The sequence below is a fragment of the Melopsittacus undulatus genome, chromosome 23 (genome assembly GCF_012275295.1).
Source record: "Melopsittacus undulatus isolate bMelUnd1 chromosome 23, bMelUnd1.mat.Z, whole genome shotgun sequence".
Lineage (NCBI taxonomy): Eukaryota > Metazoa > Chordata > Aves > Psittaciformes > Psittaculidae > Melopsittacus > Melopsittacus undulatus.
Genome location: NC_047549.1, coordinates 864,501 through 885,446, shown reverse-complemented (window position 1 = coordinate 885,446; position 20,946 = coordinate 864,501). Strand labels below are relative to the sequence as shown.

Sequence of the window (20,946 nt, the reverse complement as noted above, 5' to 3'; positions counted from 1 at the left end):
CCCCGAGCCCCGGCGCCGACAAAGCCTGACCTCGCGTGGGGGGGGGGGGGTGTTTATAATTTACCGGAGAGCTTTACTTTGAAGAAATATTACAACATATAAAAACTACGGAAAAAACCAAAAACCCCAATTCCCACTTGTACAAAGCGGCCGAATCCTCCTCAAAACAACGCGGCCCCCGTCACGGACAGCGGCGGACACACACACACACACCAGGCCGGGATCGGGGGGCTTCAAGCCCCGAAAAGAAAGGAAATGAACCCAAAAAGCAAACGGAAAGGGGTAAAATGAGGGCAGGGGGAGGGGGCAGCGGGGCCGCTGTCAGGGGGCGGCGTCCATCGGCTCCATCTTGTCCGGAGCGCCGGGATCTGAGGAGGGAAAGGGAAGGGAATGGGAATGGGGGGGGATGGAGGGAGCCGCTCCCTGCTGAGCCCATAGGGAGGGCACAATTCCTCATATCCCAACATTCCTGATATCCCAACATTCCTGGTATCCTGATACCCCAACATTCCTTACAGGCAATATCCTGATATCCCCAAATTCTTCACATCCAACCTTCCTTATATCCAATATCCTAATGTCCCAACCTTCTTTCTATCCCAACCTCCCTTGTACCTCCAAATTCCTTATATCCCAATCTTCCTTATATCCAATATCCTTATATCCCAACCTTCCTGCCATCCCAACCTCCCCCACTGTGACCAATCCCCCCTTTCCCCATCCCCGCTCCGCATCCCACGGGATCCCACACGCACCGGCCGCATCCTTCCTCCTCTTGGCCACCACGCAGGCCTTGATCTCCAGCCCGATGGCCTTGGCGAGCGGCGGCGGCACCGCATTCCCAACCTATTCCATAGGGAAAACGCTCTCATCCCGACCTCGGGCTCCCCGGCGGCGCTGGAGAGGGTGCGGAGCCGGCACTCACCTGCCTGTGCTTGTCCAGGATATTCCCAAAGAGGCGGTAGGTATCCGGGAAGCCTTGGGAGCGGGCGCATTCCCGCACGCTCACCACCCGGTGCTGCTCCGGATGCAGCACCCGGCCCTAGGGCACCAAGGGATGGGAGCTCCATGGAGCCATTCCCAATGGAACGCCCCATGGTTGGGATGGGACCCCCATGGAGCCATTCCCAATGGAACGCCCCATGGTTGGGATGGAAGCTCCATGGAGCCATTCCCAACGGGAACACCCCATGGTTGGGACGGGAGCCCCATACAGCCATTCCCAATGGAACGCCCCATGGTTGGGATGGGAGCCCCATACAGCCATTCCCAATGGAACGCCCCATGGTTGGGATGGAAGCTCCATGGAGCCATTCCCAACAGGAACACCCCATGGTTGGGATGGGAGTTCCATGGAGCCAGTCCCAATGGGAAAACCCCATGTTTGGGATGGAAGCTCCATGGAGCCAATCCCAATGGGAAAACCCCATGTTTGGGATGGAAGCTCCATGGAGCCATTCCCAATGGGAAAACCCCATGGTTGGGATGGAAGCTCCATGGAGCCATTCCCGATTGGCATGGTTGGGATGGGACCCCCATGGAGCCATTCCCAATGGGAACGCCCCATGGTTGGGATGGAAGCTCCATGGAGCCATTCCCGACTGGCATGGTTGGGATGGGAGCTCCATGGAGCCATTCCCGATGGGCATGGTTGGGATGGGAGCTCCATGGAGCCATTCCCAACGGGAACACCCCATGGTTGGGATGGAAGCTCCATGGAGCCATTCCCAACAGGAACACCCCATGGTTGGGATGGGAGTTCCATGGAGCCAGTCCCAATGGGAAAACCCCATGGTTGGGATGGGAACTCCATGGAGCCATTCCCAATGGGAATGCCGGCACCCACCTGCTTGCCCATGGGCTCAGGGTTGGTGACTGTGGTGCTGAAGAAGCCGTCCCACTCCAGGCGCCCGTAGAGCCCGGCCCAGTGGTTGTGGCGGTTCCCGGTGTGGGGCAGGCACCATGGGATGAGGGTGTTGAACTGCCGGTCCGCGGGGTCGCACGGCTTCCCTGGGGAACAGCACCAAAATGCACCCAAATCAGACCAAAATGCACCCAAATCGGCCAAAATGCACCCAAATAGGTTCAAAGGTACCCAAATTGGTCCCCAAATGCCCCCTACCTTCAGCCTCAACCTCCCCAATCCATCCCAACCCCCCAATTCCGCCCTCAAACTCACCCATTTCATCCCCAACCCCCCAAATCCATCCCAAGCCCCCCATCCCAAATCCATGCCAAGCCCCCCCTCCATCCCAAATCTATCCCAAACCCATCCCAATCCCCCCCATCCCAAATCCATGCCAAGCCCCCCCTCCATCCCAAATCCATCCCAACCCCATCCCAATCCCCCCCCATCCCAAATCCATGCCAAGCCGACCCCTCCATTCCAAATCCATCCCAACCCCATCCCAACCTCATCCCACCCCAATACCACTACCATCCCAACCCCATCCCAAATCCATCCCAAGCCCATCCCACCCCCATCCCAACCTCATCCCACCCCCATCCCAACTTCATCCCACCCCAACCCACCCCCATCCCACCCCCATCCCAACCTCATCCCATCCCATTCCCCTCCCACCCCCATCCCCAGCTCCCACCTTCGGCGCAGGAGCAGACCCCGCGCAGGGCCCCGCTGCTGCTGCGCCCGTTCTTCCTCTCGTGGTGTGTGTAGCGCAGCTTACGTGTGGTGGTGCCGTCCGACAGCCGCACCTCGATGTTGGGCAGATCCCGCCAATCCGAGCCCGGAGCCAGCGGGATGTGCCGCATCCTGGCCGCCACCAGCGCGCTCATGTCCTGCACGGGCAACGGCAGCCAATGGATGGAGCCCGTCCCAAGGGATGGGGGTGATGGGGGGAGAGGATGGTGATGGAGCGACTCCGAGGATGCTGATGGAGCAGATCCAAGGATGCTGACAGAGCATCTCCAAGGATGCTGACAGAGCATCTCCAAGGATGCTGATGGAGCATCTCCAGGGATGCTGATGGAATGGCTCCGAGGATGCTGATGGAGCGGATGCAAGGATGCTGATGGAGCAGATCCAAGGATGCTAATGGAGCAGATCCCAAGGGATGATGGGGATGGAGAGCTCCGAGCAGCTCCAAGGATGCTGATGGAGCGGCTCCGAGGATACTGATGGAGCAGCTCCCAAGAGATGCTGAGGATGGATTCCTCAGAGTAGCTCCAAGAATGCTGATGGAACAGCTCCAAGGATGCTGATGGAGAGCTCCCAGTGGCTCCAAGGATGCTGATGGAGCATCTCCGAGGATGCTGATGGAGCATCTCTGAGGATGCTGATGGAGCAGCTCCAAGGATGCTGATGGAGCAGCTCCAAGGATGCTGATGGAGCGGCTCCCAAGGGATGCTGGGGATGGAGAGCTTGGAGCACCTCCAAGGATGCTAATGGAGCATCTCCAGGGATGCTGATGGAGCGGATCCAAGGATGCTGATGGAGCATCTCCAAGGATGCTGATGGAGCAGCTCCCAAGGGATGCTGGAAATTGAGAGCTCAGAGCAGTTCTAAGAATGCTGATGGAGCAGATCCCAAGGGATGCTGGCAATGGAGAGCTTGGAGCAGCTCCCAGTGGCTACAAGGATGCTGATGGAGGAGTTCCCAAAGGATGGTGGGGATGGAGAGCTCAGAGCAGCTCTAAGAATGCTGATGGAGCAGATCCCAAGGGATGCTGGCAATGGAGAGCTCGGAGCAGCTCCCAGTGGCTACAGGGATGCTGGAGAGGGACCTTCAGCAGGGATGGGATAAGGAAGGATTCAGCTTGGAGACAAGGAAGCTCTTCCCCAGGAGGGTGGTGGGATAATGGGATGGGCAGCCCAAAGAGGTGGATGCTCCATCACCCCTTCGGGTACCATGGTCTAACGTAAGGCATCCCACGGCACGGAGTCGGAACTGGATGGATCTTAGGCTCCTTCCCAACCCAACCCATTCCATGATCCTGGTGGCTCCATGGAGAAGGAGCAGCTCCACCTCCGAAGGCAGTCACAGGGACGATCCCATCCTGCCCTTAACCCCTTCCCCCCCCCCCCTTACCTTACAGATGTGATCCCTGAGGATGGGCTGATACTGGGAGCCCCGGATCTGCCTCTGGAACCAGGACTGGGGCTCCCCATTGTAGGAGATCTCCAAGGCAGAAGCCCCGTTGCGGATCTCGGGCAGGTCAGACATGGTGTCGCGCACCGTGATGGTGCGGAAGGGTCCAGAATAGGTCCTGCAAGAGGGAACCGGGATGCGCTCAGCACCGGGGTCAGGAGCGCTCAGCACCGGGTCCAGATGCGCTCAGCACCGGGTTGGACGTGCTCAGCCCCAGGTCCGGACACGCTCAGCCCCAGGTCCAGATGCGCTCAGCACCAGGTTGAATGCTCTCAGCCCTGGGTCTGGATGTGCTCAGCCCTGGGTCTGGATGCGCTCAGCACCAGGTTGAATGCTCTCAGCACCGGGTTGAATGCTCTCAGCCCTGGATGTGCTCAGCACTGGGTTAGATGCGCTCAGCACCAGGTTGAATGCTCTCAGCACCGGGTTGAATGCTCTCAGCCCTGGGTCTGGATGTGCTCAGCCCTGGGTCTGGATGCGCTCAGCACCAGGTCTGGATGCGCTCAGCACCAGGTTAGATGCGCTCAGCCCTGGGTTAGATGCTCTCAGCCCTGGGTTAGATGCTCTCAGCCCTGGGTCTGGATGTGCTCAGCACCAGGTTAGATGCGCTCAGCCCCGTGTCTGGATGCGCTCAGCACCAGGTTGAATGCTCTCAGCCCTGGATCTGGATGTGCTCAGCACCGGGTTAGATGCGCTCAGCCCCGTGTCCGGATGCGCTCAGCACCAGGTTGAATGCTCTCAGCCCCGTGTCTGGATGTGCTCAGCACCAGGTTAGATGCGCTCAGCCCCGTGTCCGGATGCGCTCACCGGGTGATGTTGCTGACGAACTTCTTGTCGTCCACCACGACGCTGAGCTGGCAGGCGCGGGGCGCGAACACGTGCAGGGGCTCCGGGAACAGGGGCAGGCGCTCCCCCGGTGCCGCGGCCAGGACGATGGCTCTGCGGCGGGTCTGGGCCACGCCGTACTGCCCGGCCTGTGGAGCAGCCATGGGATGGGCAATGGGAGCAATGGAGAGAGGTGGGGATCCCTTGGGATGAGGGGAAGGGGATGGGGGGGAATGGGAGCAATGGAGAGAGGTGGGGATCCCTTGGGATGAGGGGAAGGGGATGAGGGGCAATGGGAGCAATGAAGAGAGGTGGGGATCCCTTGGGATGCACAGAAGGGGGGGGGGGCAATGGGATAGGTTGGGATGCTCCATGGGAAGTGGCCCTGGCCATGCTTGGAGCTGGATGAGCTTTAAGGTCCTTTCCAACCGAACCCATTCCAGGATTCCATGACTCATCCCCATGAACAGCCTGGGGGCAGGTGGGGGGGGGGGGGGTTTGGGGCTGGATTGGGTCACATTGGGTGGGTTTGGGTCACATTGGGTGGGTTTGGGTGGCACTAGGGGGGTCTGGGGTCACACTGGGGGGGTTTGGGGCCCCAGCCCACCTGCAGCACCCCAAAGGTGCACTGGTATCCCATGCGGACGAGGCAGCGCAGGGTCAGCTTCAGCACCATGGAGCGCTTGAAGGACACGAAATTCCGGACGTTCTCCAGCAGGAAGAAGCGCGGCCGATAATAGTCACAGTAACTGGGAATGGGGAGCGGGGTGAGGACCCCAAAACCAGCCCCAACCCACCCAGTGCGACCCAAACCCAACCAATGTGACCCAAACCCACCCCAAATCCATCCCAACGCCCCTGAAATCCATCCCAAATCCCCCTGCAATCTATCCCAACCCCTCCAAATCCATCCTAACTCCCCCAACCGCCCCTCAATCCATCCCAATCTCCCCCGCAATCCATCCCAAATCCATCTCCAACCACCCCAAATCCATCCCAACCCCCCCAAATCCATCCCAAATCCATCCCAAATCCATCCCAAACCCCCCAAACCCATCCCAACCCCCCCCAATCCATCCCAAATCCATCCCAACCCCCCCAAATCCATCCCAAATCCATCCCAACCCCCCAAACCCATCCCAAACCTCCCCAAATGCATCCCAAATCCACCCCAACCCCCCCAAGTCCATCCCAAATCCATCCCAACCCCCCAAACCCATCCCAAACCTCCCCAAATCCATCCCCAATCCATCCCAACCCCCCCACAATCCCTCCCCAACCCCCCAAACCCCTCCCCAATCCCCCCCCAATCCCACCTAAGGAAGGAGACCACCAGGGAGTTCTTGAACTTGGAGTAGGTTCTGGAGTTGAAGCGGTTCATGCCACTGAAGCCCTGGCAGGGGGGGCCCCCACACAGCATCTCCACGTCCCCCTTCTGGGGCAGGCGCTGGCCCAGGGCATTGCTGCGCTCGCCTCCCATCACCAGCTTGAGGAGCACGTTGCAGTCCTCGGTGAACACGGTGCTGCCAGGGTTGTTGAGCCGGAACGCCTGAGCCGCCGGCTCCCACATCTCGATGGCCCATAGGGTCTCGGAGACGCCTGGTGATGGGAGGGGTGGTGATGGGGTCAGTGGGATGGGGGCCTGGGGATGGGATGGGGGCGATGGGAGCAGGGGTAATGGGATCAGGGGATGGGATCCGGGGAGATGGGATCCAGGGTGATAGGATCTGGGGGCATGGGATGGGGGCAATGGGATCAGGGGTAACGGGATCAGGAGTGATGGGATCCGGGGCAATGGGATGGGGGCAATGGGATCAGGGGTAACGGGATCGGGGGATGAGATCCGGGGCAATGGGATGGGGGCAATGGGATCAGGGGTAATGGGATCAGGGGATGGGATCCGGGGGGATGTGATCCAGGGTGATAGGATCCGGGGTGATGGGATGGGGGCAATGGGATCAGCGGGATGGGATCCGGGGGGATGGGATGGGGGCAATGGGATCAGGGGTAACGGGATCGGGGGATGGGATCCGGGGGGATGGGATGGGGGCAATGGGATCAGGGGTAACGGGATCAGGAGTGATGGGATCCAGGGCAATGGGATGGGGGGAATGGGACCAAGGGCAATGGGATCAGGGGGATGGGATCCAGGGGGATGGGATCCAGGGGGATGGGATGGGGGCAATGGGACCAGGGGTAACGGGATCATGGGTAATGGGATCAGGGGCAATGGGAAGGAGCAGCAGGGAGGAGGGGCAAGCCCAACCCAGAGGGCAGTGGGGATGGGGTTTGTCGTGGTCCAGTCCCGAGCATCCTCTCAGGATGACCCCTTCCCCTTCCCCATCCCCATCACTGCTGGAGGCTGCTTCCTCTTATCCCATCCCTTGTTCCTTTGGAGCCCCGATCCCCCCCTCTCCATCCTGGTCCAGCTCCGAGCATCCATCCTCTCCATCCTCTTCCCCATCCCCATCGCACCCTGGGGCTGTTCCCTCTCATCCCATCCCCTGTTCCTTCAGAGCCCCGATCCCGATCCCTGCTCACCTGCCTGGTGGAAGCCCTCGGACAAGCCCCCGCAGCCGGAGAACACATCCAAGGTGCGGAGCTTGGGGGGCTGCAGCTGGGGGGGCTCCGGCTCACTCTGCTCGCAGCTCGGTGCTGCCTTCCCCTTGCCTTTGCCTGCACCACAGAGCCCGACAGCATCCATTGGGATCGCATCCATCGGGATCGCATCCATGGGGATCACATCCATGGGGATCGCATCCATGGGGATCGCATCCCACCCTCTTCCTCCTCCTCCAACCCCACCTTCAAGCCCCTTTACCCCCCCATCCGACACCTTCAGAGGCTCAATCCCACACCAGAGGGACATGGAAGAGCTGGACTAGGGCCGGAGCATGGGCGCGATGGGGACCATTGTGGGCAATGGGGGGGCTTTGACCGCCGCGGTTGCTGCATCATCCCCATCAATGAGAAGCATCCGGGATGCTCTCATCCAGCCCAATCCCACACACTCACCTTTCCCTTTCCCCTTCCCCTTCCCTTTATGGCCGGAATTCCGTGCATGGTTGGGAGGATCCTCGAAGCTCTTGGTTTTGGCATTGTAAGCCTGGGGCAATGGGAGGCAAGGGAAAAGGCGTTGGGATGCTCGGCCACAAAGAGCTCTTCCCATCACCCCATCCCATCCCCTCCGAGAGCAGGGATTCATCCCTTTGGCTCCATGCATCCAAACCTCCTCCAGGCCTCACCTCCAAGAAGTAGAAGCGGTCCAGGCCCCCGGCCGAGTACTCCTGGATGCTCTCGGTCAGGTCCTCCCCATAGACCACAGTGCAGCGGCCCTGCACGGCCCGGAATTCCACCGTGGTCTCCTCATCGCTCCAGTACAAGAGGTTGATATCCGCATGGTAACTGCCCTTCATGGAGCGATGCGTGTTCTCGGGCCTGGAAAACCCACCGGGATCCATGGAGCATCGGGAAGCGGCACCGGTGCCCTCCCCATCCAACCCCTTCTCCTCTCACCTATAGAACTTGCAGATGAGCAGCTTGATGTCGGCCTCGTTGGGTTTCCCATTGCTCCGCAATGGGCAGAAGATCTCCTGGATGCGGCCCACCCGGAACGGCTCCGGAGCATCCAGGTTGCTGCCCTTGATGTACTCGGAGTACTTGCGGTAATGCTCCGGGTGCAGCTCCTCATCCACAGCCTCCTTCTTGGGCCGCTTGGCCGGGCTGGCAGGCTTCACACTAAGGATAAAGGGATGGGAAGAGGGGGGGGGACACCCCTTGCTCCCCCCCCACCCCAAACCTCCTCTAACATCCAATGGGATAGGGAGTAAACTGGATGCTTCACCCCCCCCCCCTTCTCCATGGACCGTATCCTCTCCCATAGAAGATGGAAGAGCCTGAAGAGCATCCCATCCAACCGGACATAGGTCGGGAACGCTTCCATGGATGGAAGCCTGCTCCAATGCTGACTTTGGGGAAGGAATCGTTCCCCATCTCCCATGGAAAACCCCCCTCCAAAGGGACTGAATCCCACTCTCCATGCACCAACCTGAAGGAGAAGGCTTCCGGCAGGAGGTAGACCCCATCTCCCACCCGGTACTGGACCCCATTCTTGGTGGCCACACCATAAAACATCTTCCCATCGCCTTCCTCCAGCGGCTCAGCCACTTTGGGAATCTCCTTGTGCCTCACCTCTTCCAAGCGGGCGCAGCTCATGCAGAACCTGTGAGGAAGAACCGGCAGGTGATGGGCATTCCCGGCAGGCTCCGGGATGCATCCCGGATTCAGGAATACGCTCACTTGTACTTGTTGTCCTCGGTGGGTTGGGTGTCGGGAGGCGACTCGAAGCGGGCGTACTCCTGATCGTACCACATCTGGTAGAAGTAGGTCCGGCCATCATCCTCCACCACCTTGATCTCCGTATCCAGCCCGCCCTGCTAGGAGGAAGGAGCATGGATGCCATGGGTACCACCACCGGCACCGGCACCGATCCCGGCACCGCCACCCACCTCCATGGCCCAGTTGGGCGAAGGGGCCTTGTAGAGGACGTTGACTTTGCCGTGGATGTAGGAGAGCTGCATGTCCTCGCACTCATCCACCAGGAAGAGCTCCAAAGGGTCGGAGGTGGCGCCCAGCACCGTGTCAGAGCCAGGGCAGAACCAGTGCGCGTGGAACATCTGCCCGCTGCTGTCCTCCCATAGGGCTGTGACCCTAAAGGGGTGCGGGGAAGGAAGGGGAACATGGTCCCAAAGATGCTCCATGGGAACGCAAGCAGGGATTGGAGCTCTCCGGTTGGGAATATGGTTCTAAAGATGCTCCATAGGGAGTGAAACTGCAGAGATTGGAGCTCTCCACTTGGGAATATGGTCCCAGAGAAGCTCCATAGGGAGTCAAACAGCAGGAACTGGAACTCTCCAGTTGGGAACATGGTCCCAAAGGGCTTCAACCAGCAGGGATTGGAGCTCTCCACTTGAGAACATGGTCACAAAGGGCTTCAACCAGCAGGGATTGGAGTTCTCCAGTTGGGAACATGATCCCAAAGCAGCAGGAGCCATGGAGCCCCTGCAGCACCCACCTGGCCAGGTAAAGGGGCTTGGTGGGATCATCGGGGCTGACGGAGACGCAGTCTCCCACCTCCAGGGTCTCCAGGTCAATGCAGACCCGTTGGTAATAATCCTTCTTCCCATCACTCTGCGCAAGGAATGGGAACAACAGCGTCAATGCCACGGACCCCCCCATTCCCAATGCCTGCCTCAGGAATGGGAGCAGCACCTTGATGGGCTCCCCCACCCAGGAGATGCGGCTCTTGTTCTGCTTCTTCTTCCGGCCCTGCAGCATCTTCTTGGGCGATGGCATCTCTGGGATGTTGTCATCCACCTCCTCATCCTCATCTGCTTCCCGCACGGCCAGGTTGGGGCATCTATGGACACAGGGATGGGAATGGGGACTGCATCCCTTTGGAGCATCACTGCAGCAGGGCATGGGAATGGGGACTGCATCCCTTTGGAGCATCACTGCAGCAGGGCATGGGAATGGGGACTGCATCCCTTTGGAGCATCACTGCAGCAGGGAATGGGAATGGGGACCGCATCCCTTTGGAGCATCACTGCAGCATGGGATGGGAATGGGGACTGCATCCTTTTGGAGCATCACTGCAGCAGGGCATGGGAATGGGGACTGCATCCCTTTGGAGCATCACTGCAGCAGGGCACGGGAATGGGGACTGCATCCCTTTGGAGCACCACTGCAGCATGGGATGGGAATGGGGACTGCATCCCTTTGGAGCACCACTGCAGCATGGGATGGGAATGGGGACTGCATCCTTTTGGAGCATCACTGCAGCAGGGTATGGGAATGGGGACTGCATCCCTTTGGAGCACCACTGCAGCATGGGATGGGAATGGGGACTGCATCCCTTTGGAGCAGTGCTGCAGCAGGGTATGGGAATGGGGACTGCATCCCTTTGGAGCACCACTGCAGCAGGGGATGGGAATGGGGACCACATCCCTTTGGAGCAGTGATACAGCAGGGACCACATCCCTTTCAAGCATCACTGCAGCATGGGATGAATGGGAGCAGGGAACGCATCCCTTCTCTCTCTCGGTGGGATACAGAGCACCAGCTCCATGCCCTGGTGGGTACCAACCTCCGCTGCAGGCAGGCCTGTTTGCTGCGCCCACTGCCCCCAAACTTCACCATGTTCTGGCACGCTTTGCACTTCCCACATTCCGGCTGCTGGCAAACCTGGCGCAAGGAAAGGACCGGATCAGGGCCGGCACGGACACCAGCACCCATGCTGGGAGGTATCCCTCAGCCATAGAAGGGATGGGGATGGCACGGACCGCACCTCGCAGACGCCGCAGCGCCGGCGCTTGGTGCTGTTCTCCTTGTCATCCTCCTTCTCGTCCTTCTCGATCTGCTCCGAGAAGAAGGTGTCGAAGATGAGGTAAACCAGGCGGGTGGTGGTGGCCTTGGTGGGGCCCTTGTCCTTGTCGATGCGCGTCGGGTGCCGGATGGCCTGGCGCCGCGCGGCTCGCCTGCGACCGGGGGGGCATGGGGAGGGATGGGGCTTGTGTTCCATGGGGATTCCATGGGGATTCCATGGGGATTCCATGGTTTCTATAAAGAGCCCTTGTTTTCCAGGAGGATTCCCTGATTTCCATAAGGAGCCCTTGTTTTCCAGGATTCCCTGACTTCCATAAAGAGCTTTTGTTTTCCAGGAGGATTCCCTGATTTCCATAAAGAGTTCCTGTTTTCCATAATAATCCCCTGATTTCCGTAAGGAGCCCTTGTTTTCCATAAGGATCCCCTGATTTCCATAAAGAGCCCTTCCATAAGAATCGCCTCATTTCCATAAGGAGCCCTCGTTTTCCATGAGGATTCCCTGATTTCCATAAGGATCCCCTGATTTCCATGAGGATTCCCTGATTTCCATAATGATCCCCTGATTTCCATAATGATCCCCTGATTTCCATAATGACCCCCTGATTTCCATAACAATCCATTGGTTTCCATAAGGATTCCCTGATTTCCATAACAATCCATTGGTTTCCATAAGGATTCCCTGATTTCCATAAGTATCCCGTTTCCCATGATGATCCCCTGTGAACACCGCATCCCCTGGACCATCGAACCCAGCATCCCCTGGACCATCGAACCCAGCATCCCCTGGACCATCGAACCCAGCATCCCCTGGACCATCGAACCCAGCATCCCCTGGACCATCGAACCCAGCATCCCCTGGACCATCGAACCCAACATCCCCTCCAGGTACCAAACCACGCCGGAGCCGGAAGCGGAGCCGCCTCCTCCCCAATCCCAGCACCGATTCCCAGTGATCCCGGCCGGAATGGGGCTCACCTCTTGCCCAGGGTGACCCCGGCCAGCTTGATGAGGTCCCGCATGCAGGGGGTGATGAGCACGGGGGGCTCGTCGCTGTCTCCGGCCTCATCGTAGCTCTCCACTTGCTCCACCACGAACTGGGCATGGCGCAGGAGGGAGTCCTCTGTGAAGCGGTTGAAGTTGAGCCCCGCGGGGGGGACGGTGGTCTGCGAGGGGGGGGGGTGTTATAAAACAAGGGGGGGGCACCCCAAAATAGGGACCCCCCACCCCCTTCCACCCATCCCATCAAGGCAATCCTATGGGATGCTCACCTCGATCTTGTTGAGCAGGTCCTCGTAGCTGACGTGACGGTTGTTCTGCAGGAACTCCACCACGATCTTGCTCATGTAGATCTTCTCCTGCATCAGCGCGAAGATGGGAGCGTATTCCTCGCTGGGCTCCATCAGGATGTAGTCGGCGAAGGCTGCGGGATGAGCATCCCGGTGTTGGTAGGGATACAGGGATGAGCATCCCGGTGTTGGTAGGGATACAGGGATGAGCATCCCGGTGTTGGTAGGGATACAGGGATGAGCATCCCGGTGTTGGTAGGGATACAGAGATGAGCATCCCGGTGTTGGTAGGGATACAGGGATGAGCATCCCGGTGTTGGTAGGGATACAGGGATGAGCATCCCGGTGTTGGTAGGGATACAGGGATGAGCATCCCGGTGTTGGTAGGGATACAGAGATGAGCATCCCAGTGTTGGTAGGGATACAGGGATGAGCATCCCAGTGTTGGTAGGGATACAGGGATGAGCATCCCGGTGTTGGTAGGGATACAGAGATGAGCATCCCGGTGTTGGTAGGGATACAGGGATGAGCATCCCGGTGTTGGTAGGGATACAGGGATGAGCATCCCGGTGTTGGTAGGGATACAGAGATGAGCATCCCGGTGTTGGTAGGGATACAGGGATGAGCATCCCGGTGTTGGTAGGGATACAGAGATGAGCATCCCGGTGTTGGTACGGATACAGGGATGAGCATCCCAGTGTTGGTAGGGATACAGGGATGAGCATCCCAGTGTTGGTAGGGATACAGGGATGAGCATCCCGGTGTTGGTAGGGATACAGGGATGAGCATCCCGGTGTTGGTAGGGATACAGGGATGAAGGGGAGCTTCCTTGGCCCCTCCCATTTGCCTCCATTGAGCAGGAACACCCCCACCCCAACCGTTCCTCATCTCCATCCTGGCCCCAAAGCCTGGGAAGCCCCATTGGAGTCCCCTGCAGATCCCATGGGATATGCGATGGGGATGGAGCCCCCCCACCTGTGGTGAAGCCGATCAGTGCCTTCTCCCCCCCGTCGAAGCCCGTGATCCACCAGGCATTGATGGGCCCCAGCTTCTTGGCTCTCACCCCACCTGGAAGCAGAAGAGCAGCCGGATCCCAATGCAAGCTTCAGCAGGGCAGGAAGGGCCCCATTGCAGGTCCCATTCCCATGGCAGGTCCCATTCCCATTCCAGGGCCCACTCCCATTCCAGTCCCAATTCCCATTGCGGGTCCCACTCCCATTCCAGGTCCCATTCCAGTCCCCACTCCCATTCCCAGCCCCATTCCCATTCCAGCCCCATTCCACGTCCCATTCCCATTCCACTCCCAATTCCCATTCCAGTCCCTACTTCCCTTCCCAGCCCCATTCCCGGCCCCATTCCCATTCCACTCCCAATTCCCATTCCAATCCCCACTCCCCTTCCAGTCCCCACTCCCCTTTCCGGCCCCATTCCAGCCCCAATTCCCATTCACTCCCAATTCCCATCCCAGTCTCTACTCCCATTCCAGCCCCATTCCCACTCACCATCCAGGCAGGGGTTGTCATCATAGATGGGCTTCACGGCGCCGCTGAAGTAGAGCTCGATGTTCCTCTCGATGAGGCCGGTGTCGAAGGGGCATAAGTGGCCTCTCTTGTCATAGACACTAGCAAGGGGCAGGCAGCACCATGATCCCATGGGATCCGCGCCCCCGGAGCCTTGGGATCCCCCCATTCCCTATGGATCTCACCTGAAGGACGTGACCTTGTGCTGCGGGAGGTCCTCGTAGCTCTCAAACCCATCCTCGTTGGCATCAAACAGGGACAAGCGCTCATCCGTCAGCATCTCCGGCTCTTCCAGCTGCAGTGGGGCAGCAGGAAGGGGTCAACGCATCCCGGTCCTACCCCCCCCCCCCCCTCCCATGGAGCTTCCCATCCCTTACGGCATCATCGGGATCCCCTTGGAAGAACTTGAGGTCGGGATCATCGAGGTACTGCCGGCAGTCGAGGCACTTGGGGGGGGTGGTCTGGAACAGGCCGGGAAGCGTCAGGAATTGCCCATGGAGCCAGTGCAAGGCAGGGATGGAGGGGAAGGGGCTCACTTTAACTGGAGGTGGGGTCTTCACCAGGGTCAGCTCCTCTCTTGCTTCCAGGCTATGGGATAACGGGGAGGGGGAAAAGGGGAACGCAACAGGATAAGGAACCGGAGCGGTGCCAATGGGTACCAATGGGTACCCAAGAGCATCCCTCCCTCCTCACCCCTCTTTGGTCTCCATGCGCATCCTCTTCTCCTCCTGGTCCTGCAGGGAGAAGCAAAGGGGAATGAAAGGGAGCCCCGAGGTGCTGAGCGGGGCCCAGCACTGGCGCCCACCTTCTCCTCCTGCTCCTCTTCCTCCTTCTCCACGCTCATTGCTTCCCCGCTGACCTCCTCTGATTTCCGCTTGGTGGACCTGGAAGGAGGCGCCGGCAATGGGATGAGCCCCAGTGCATCCCGAGGGAGACCGGGATCGGCTCCGGGGAGGAGGAAGAGGGTGAAGGCGCTGATGGAGATGAAGGCCCCGACCCTGCTCCCGCACTCACCCTTTGGAGAACAGGCTCAGGATGCTTGGCTGCCGCCCGGAGCTGCGTGTGACCCGGGAGCTGGCAGGAGACTCTGTTGGGAATGCAGAGGAATCCCATTGGCAACGGGGACCTCCCCCCTGCCCTTTGCACCCTTCCACCCGCACCCCATCGCCACGGTGCTCCCAAACCCTTCCGGAGGCACCCTGCATCCCTGGGTGCATCCCTGTGTGCATCCTCATGCTCCTGCATCCCTGTGTGCATCCCTGTGCTCCTGCATCCCTGTGTGCATCCTCATGCTCCTGCATCCCTGTGCATCCTCGCAGTCCTGCATCCCTGTGTGCATCCCTGTGCTCCTGCATCCCTGTGTGCATCCTCATGCTCCTGCATCCCTGTGCTCCCACATCCCTGTACTCCTGCACCCCTGCACTCCCACATCCCTGCGCATATCCCTGCGCTCCTGCATCCTTGCATTCCTGCATCCCTGTGTATATCCCTGCACGCATCCTCATGCTCCTGCATCCCTGCACTCCTGCATCCCTGCACTCCTGCATCCCTGCACTCCTGCATCCCTGCACTCCTGCATCCCTGCACTCCTGCATCCCTGCACTCCTGCATCCCTGCGCTCCTGCATCCTTGCGCTCCTGTATCCCTGTGTGCATCCCTGCACTCCTGCATCCTCATGCTCCTGCATCCCTACGATCCTGCATCCCTGTGTTCCCGCATCCCTGCGTGCATCCTCGTGCTCCTGCATCCCTGTGCTCCCGCATCCCTGTGCACATCCTCATGCTCCCGCATCCCTGTGCTCCCCCCCATTCCCTCAGGCCATGCCAGCAAACCCAACTCTTGCTCTCGCCGTTGGCGCGGCTCCTGCGGGCCTTCCGCGGCCGTGGCGTGGCAGAGGCCGAGGATGCGGCGGCACCGGCGCCTTCCTCCATCTCCATGGCGCTATCATCGTCCCCATCGCTGCCGGAGCCGCCGATCCCAGTGCATCCATTGGTGCCATTCTCTGCCGCCAGCTCCTGCTGCAGCAGCGCCTTCACCTTGGCCAGGTACCGCTCCTGCAGGGGGGCAGAGCCACGGCTGCAGCCGGCCCCTTGGTGCTCAGCACCAGCCCCGGCACCAACCCGTGCCGGATGCGCACCTCGGAGAGCTCCTCGCGGCGCAGTTTGGCCTCCAGCTCGCTCAGCTCCTGCTGTGCCGTGGCCTGCAGGAAGCCATGGATGAGGCTCAGCTTCTCCCGGATGCTCTCCTGCGGGTGCGGAGGGGACAGGATGGGGCCCAAAGGGGGGGGAAAAGGGGGGGGGGGGACCCCAGCGCCGCTCACCCGGCTCATGGGGACCCATCCTGCCAGGAGCCACCGGTGGAGTCCAGCGCCGACACCGGGGCCGGGAGCTGGGCCAGCAACGGATCCCACTGGAGCATCCCGGACCCGCACGGGGGGAGGCGTCCGGCAGCGCTCACCTGATTGCTCCGAGCATCCTCATCCCGCTCCAGGGCCTGCAGCCTGCAAGGGAAACAGCAGGATCGGCCCCGGCATCACCAGGATGGAGCCAGGAATGGCGCCGGCAACACAGGGATGGAGAGGGAATAATGGGGGGGGGGGGAATGGGAATGGGCACTGGTGGTTGGGAACCCCCCCCCATAGAGCGATGAAAGCCATTGGGGGGGCACTGAGGAGGGGACCCCCTTATTCCCGGTGCTGTTCCCCCTTTGGAATGGGGACCCCATGAGCCAAAGCCGCCGCCCCCCCGAAGCACTTCCACTGGGATCCAGGCTGGGATCTCTCCAGCTCCTTTGACTTCCTGCTCCCACACCAGCAGGAAGGAAAAGGGGGGTCCCCACCACCCAAAAAGCAGGAAGGCGACATTCCCATCCCATTCCCATCCCATTCCCATCCCATTCCCGTCCCATTCCCATCCCATTCCCATCCCATTCCCGTCCCATTCCCACCCTCGGCACCTGGGCTTCAGGACGGCCATGGAACGCCGGCGGGTGCCCAGGGAAGGTCGGGATGTGCCGCGCAGCCGCCACACCAGGGAACGGCCGCCGGGAAGTGTGGGGCCCCCCCTTCCCTTCCCTGCTTTCCCTTCCCTTCCCCTCCCGCCGGCCGGGGGATGCCGGGAGCCGAGCGGAAGGGACAATGGGCGGCCGGGAATAGGGCGCAGGAAACGCCAACACTTCCATGCGCGGGACCCTGGGACGGGGATGCCTCAAACCCCATCCCAAGGGAACGCTTCCGCTTCCCGCATCCCCCCCCCCCCCCCCACGCCCCATTGCAGCACAGGGGAAGTTGGGGTTCCCCCTTTGGGTCCCCCCCCCCCCCCAAACCCGCCCCGGATGCACGTGGGGACAAAGCCGGGGCCCCAGCGCCACGTGGGGAGCGGCCATGGGGCAGGAGCCCCCCCCACCCCCCACGCACACATCGGGGGTCAGGGAAGAGCAATGGGGGAGGAACCAAGTTGGGGTTTGGGGGTGTTTGGGGGGGTCAGGGCACTGCAATGGGGTCAGTGCAGTGCTCTATGGGGGTACCAAGGCACTGCAATGGGGGTGTCCGTGCACTGCAATGGGGTCAGTGCAGTGCTCTATGGGGGTACCAAGGCACTGCAATGGGGGTGTCCATGCACTGCAATGGGGTCAGTGCAGTGCTCTATGGGGGGTGTCCATGCACTGCAACGGGTCAGTGCAGAGCCCTAGGGGGGGTATTAATGCACTGCAGAAAGATCAGTGCAGTGTGCTATGAGCGGTATTAATACACTGCAATGGGGCGTCAAGGCACTGCATGGGGCCAGTGCAGCTCCCTATGGGTGGTACCAATGCACTGCAATGGGGTCAGTGCAGTGCGCTATGGGGGGTACCAATGCATTGCAGTGGGGATGTCCATGCACTGCACTGGCGGTGTCCATGCAGTGCGCTATGGGGGGTACCAATGCACTGCAATGGGGCTGTCACTGCATTGCAATGGGGTCAGTGCAGTGCCCTATGGGGCTGTCCCTGCACTGCAATGGGGGTGTCCATGCACTGCAACAGGGCCAATGCACTGCAATGGGGGTGTCCATGAACTGCAATGGGCTCAGTGCAGGGCTCTATGGGGGTTGCCCATGCAATGCAATGGGCTCAGTGCAGTGCCCAATGGGGTGTCCATGCAGTGCTCTATATGGGGTATCCCTGCACTGCAATGGGGGTGTCCTTGCAGTGCAATGGGCTCAGTGCAGTGCCCAATGGGGGTGTCCCTGCAGTGCAATAGGGCCAATGGTGCCCGTGCAGTGCCCAATGCTGTCCCTGCCGTGCCCAATGGGGGTGTCCCTGCAGTGCAATAGTGCCAGTGCAGTGCCCTATGGGGGGTTCCAATGCACTGCAATGGGGGTGTCCATGCACTGCAATGGGCTCAGTGCAGTAATGGGGCTGTCCATGCAGTGCACTGGGGTCCCTGCAGTGCCCTATAGGGGGGTTCCAATGCACTGCACTGGGGGTGTCCCTGCACTGCACTGGTGCCCGTGCAGTGCCCTATGGGGTGTCCGTGCAGTGCAATGGTGCCCGTGCAGTGCCCTACAGGGGGGTCCCCTGCAGTGCCCTGGGCTCACTGCAGTGCCCTATGGGGTGTCCGTGCAGTGCCCTATGGGGGGTCCCTGCACTGCAATGGGCTCAGTGCAGTAATGGGGGTGTCCATGCAGCGACCAATGGGGCTGCCCATGCAGTGCCCTGGGCTCATTGCAGTGCCCAATGGGGTGTCCATGCACTGCAATGGGCTCAGTGCAGTAATGGGGGTGTCCCTGCAGTGCCCAATGGGGTGTCCATGCACTGCAATGGGCTCAGTGCAGTAATGGGGGTGTCCATGAAGTGCAATGGGCTCATTGCAGTGCCCTATAGGGGGGTTCCAATGCACTGCACTGGGGGTGTCCCTGCACTGCACTGGTGCCCGTGCAGTGCCCTATGGGGTGTCCGTGCAGCGCCCAATGGGGTGTCCCTGCAGTGCCCTATGGGGTGTCCCTGCACTGCAATGGGCTCAGTGCAGTAATGGGGGTGTCCCTGCAGTGCCCTACGGGGTGTCCCTGCAGTGCCCTATGGGGTGTCCCTGCAGTGCCCTATGGGGTGTCCGTGCAGCGCCCTACGGGGTGTCCCTGCAGTGCTCTATGGTGTGCCCGTGCAGCGCCCAATGGGGTGTCCCTGCAGTGCCCTATGGGGTGCCCGTGCAGTGCCCTATGGGGTGTCCCTGCAGTGCCCTATGGGGTGTCCCTGCAGTGCCCTATGGGGTGCCCGTGCAGTGCCCTATGGGGTATCCCTGCAGTGCCCTATGGGGTGTCCCTGCAGTGCCCTATGGGGTGTCCCCGCAGCGCCCTACGGGGTGTCCCTGCAGTGCCCTATGGGGTGCCTGTGCAGTGCCCTATGGGGTGTCCCTGCAGTGCCCTATGGGGTGTCCCTGCAGTGCCCTATGGGGTGTCCCCGCAGCGCCCCCCGGGGGTGCCCCCGCCCCTCCCCCTCTCACCGTCGGCGCAGCTCCGCGGGCAGCGGGGCCGGGGGCAGCGGCGCGGCCCTGGCCGGCATCGGGGCGGCGGCGGCGGCGGGAGCGCGCGCTGGGTTCGCGGGAAAACAGCGGAGGGGGCGGAGCCGGGCGAGACCACAGCGGGGGGGGAGGGAGAGACCATTCCCGAGCCGGGGGGGGGGGAGCTGGGGGTGGAGGCAAAGAAACGGGGACCCCCCCCCCCCCCCGGCACGCACGGAATGGGGGGGCTGGGGTCGGGACCGGAGCGGAGGTGGGAGCAAACCAATGCGGGGCGGGGGGGACGGGATGTACCAATGGAGGATGGGGAAGGGGGGGTACGGGAGGAACCAATGGACGATGGGGAAGGGGGGGTTGGGGATGAACCAATGGAGGATGGGGAAGGGGGGGTACGGGAGTAACCAATGGAGGATGGGGAAGGGGGGGTTGGGGATGAACCAATGGAGGATGGGGAAGGGGGGGTACGGGAGGAACCAATGGAGGATGGGGAAGGGGGGGGGCACGGGGCAGAGCACTGCGGGGTAACACGGGGCCTATCAGAGAGGGTGTTGGGATGAACCAGTGAGGGGATGGGGGGGTGGGCTGGACCACTGTGATGAAGGAGGGGAATGGAATGTATCACTGTTGGGATGCAGGGAATAGGGGATGGGTGGAATGGGTTGTACCACTATGGGAAAGGGGGGGGAATAGGCTGCACCACTGTTGGGATGCAGGGAATGGGCTGTACCACTACAGGGGAGGGGGGGGGAGAACGAGCTGTACCACTGTGTGATGTGGGGGGCGGACGGGCTGTTCCATAGCAGGAATGGGGGGGGGGGGGGGGGCGCCCCCAAAGGGGGGACCCGGCCATGGGGCAGCAGAGCCCCGTGGGGCTCATTGAGGCCCCGCACCCCCCCCAGGGCCGCCCCTACCCCCCATTGCGGCGTCGAGCCCCAAGCAAGGGCGCTTCCATCCCAGGGCTTCGGGGGGGTCCCCATGGATCCCCCCCCCCCACATGGCTCCGGTGGGGTCACTGCGGGGGCACAACGGGGGGGACGGGACGACGGGACGACGGAACCGTCCCGACGGCGGCGGAAAGGAAGCGAAACCCCCCCCCCCCACTTCCGCTGCAGCCCCGCGCGGGAGGAACCAAAGGGAACGGGGGGGGGGGGGGGGGGGGGGGGGGAAATCCCCGTGCCCAAAAACCCCCGAAATGCCCCCAAAACAGCACCCCACGGGGGGGTGGGGGGGGGGCGGACGCGTCCAACCCCGTTTGCTCCAGGGGGTGATGGGCGCTGGAAGGAGCGGGATGCAGCTGGAAAAGCACCGTTTTAATACAAATCTTTGGGAATG

At 61.2% G+C, this 20,946-nt stretch overlaps 1 protein-coding gene across 3 annotated transcripts; it reads right to left on the bottom strand.

Annotated features, from left to right (window-relative positions):
* Nucleotides 1–52: 52 nt before the first annotated feature.
* On the bottom strand, nt 53–19,658 carry DNMT1 (DNA methyltransferase 1). 3 transcript variants are annotated; one of them, XM_034071984.1, is made up of 34 exons: nt 19,600–19,658; nt 16,578–16,620; nt 16,258–16,365; nt 15,958–16,174; nt 15,135–15,207; nt 14,926–15,004; nt 14,814–14,854; nt 14,657–14,708; nt 14,498–14,581; nt 14,306–14,415; nt 14,103–14,221; nt 13,576–13,668; nt 12,583–12,734; nt 12,290–12,477; nt 11,277–11,466; nt 11,076–11,173; nt 10,202–10,349; nt 10,005–10,120; nt 9,439–9,640; nt 9,230–9,363; nt 8,979–9,152; nt 8,447–8,668; nt 8,176–8,368; nt 7,946–8,036; nt 7,472–7,606; nt 6,247–6,529; nt 5,538–5,679; nt 4,913–5,079; nt 4,046–4,223; nt 2,601–2,796; nt 1,847–2,010; nt 926–1,042; nt 756–846; nt 53–368 (listed from the first exon to the last, which is right to left on the bottom strand). In XM_034071984.1, the coding sequence occupies exons 1-34, from the start codon at nt 19,656–19,658 to the stop codon at nt 322–324; spliced, it is 4,506 nt and encodes a 1,501-aa protein (XP_033927875.1). In that variant the 3' UTR covers nt 53–321. The 3 variants fall into 3 exon arrangements, with proteins under 3 accessions (XP_033927875.1, XP_033927876.1, XP_033927877.1); XM_034071985.1 differs by lacking the exon at nt 19,600–19,658 and adding an exon at nt 17,076–17,219; XM_034071986.1 differs by lacking the exons at nt 16,578–16,620; nt 19,600–19,658 and adding an exon at nt 16,441–16,572 and having other exon boundaries at nt 16,258–16,320.
* Between the last annotated feature and the right edge of the window lie 1,288 nt (nt 19,659–20,946).

Coding starts and splice junctions, on each gene's coding strand:
- DNMT1 (XM_034071984.1), bottom strand. CDS start 19,658: ATGCCGGCCAGGGCCGCGCCGCTGCCCCCGGCCCCGCTGCCCGCGGAG. Junction 15,005..15,134: donor CTGAGCCTGTTCTCCAAAGG/GTGAGTGCGGGA, acceptor GCCTCCTTCCAG/GTCCACCAAGCGGAAATCAG. Junction 8,037..8,175: donor ACCGCTTCTACTTCTTGGAG/GTGAGGCCTGGA, acceptor CCATTGCCCCAG/GCTTACAATGCCAAAACCAA.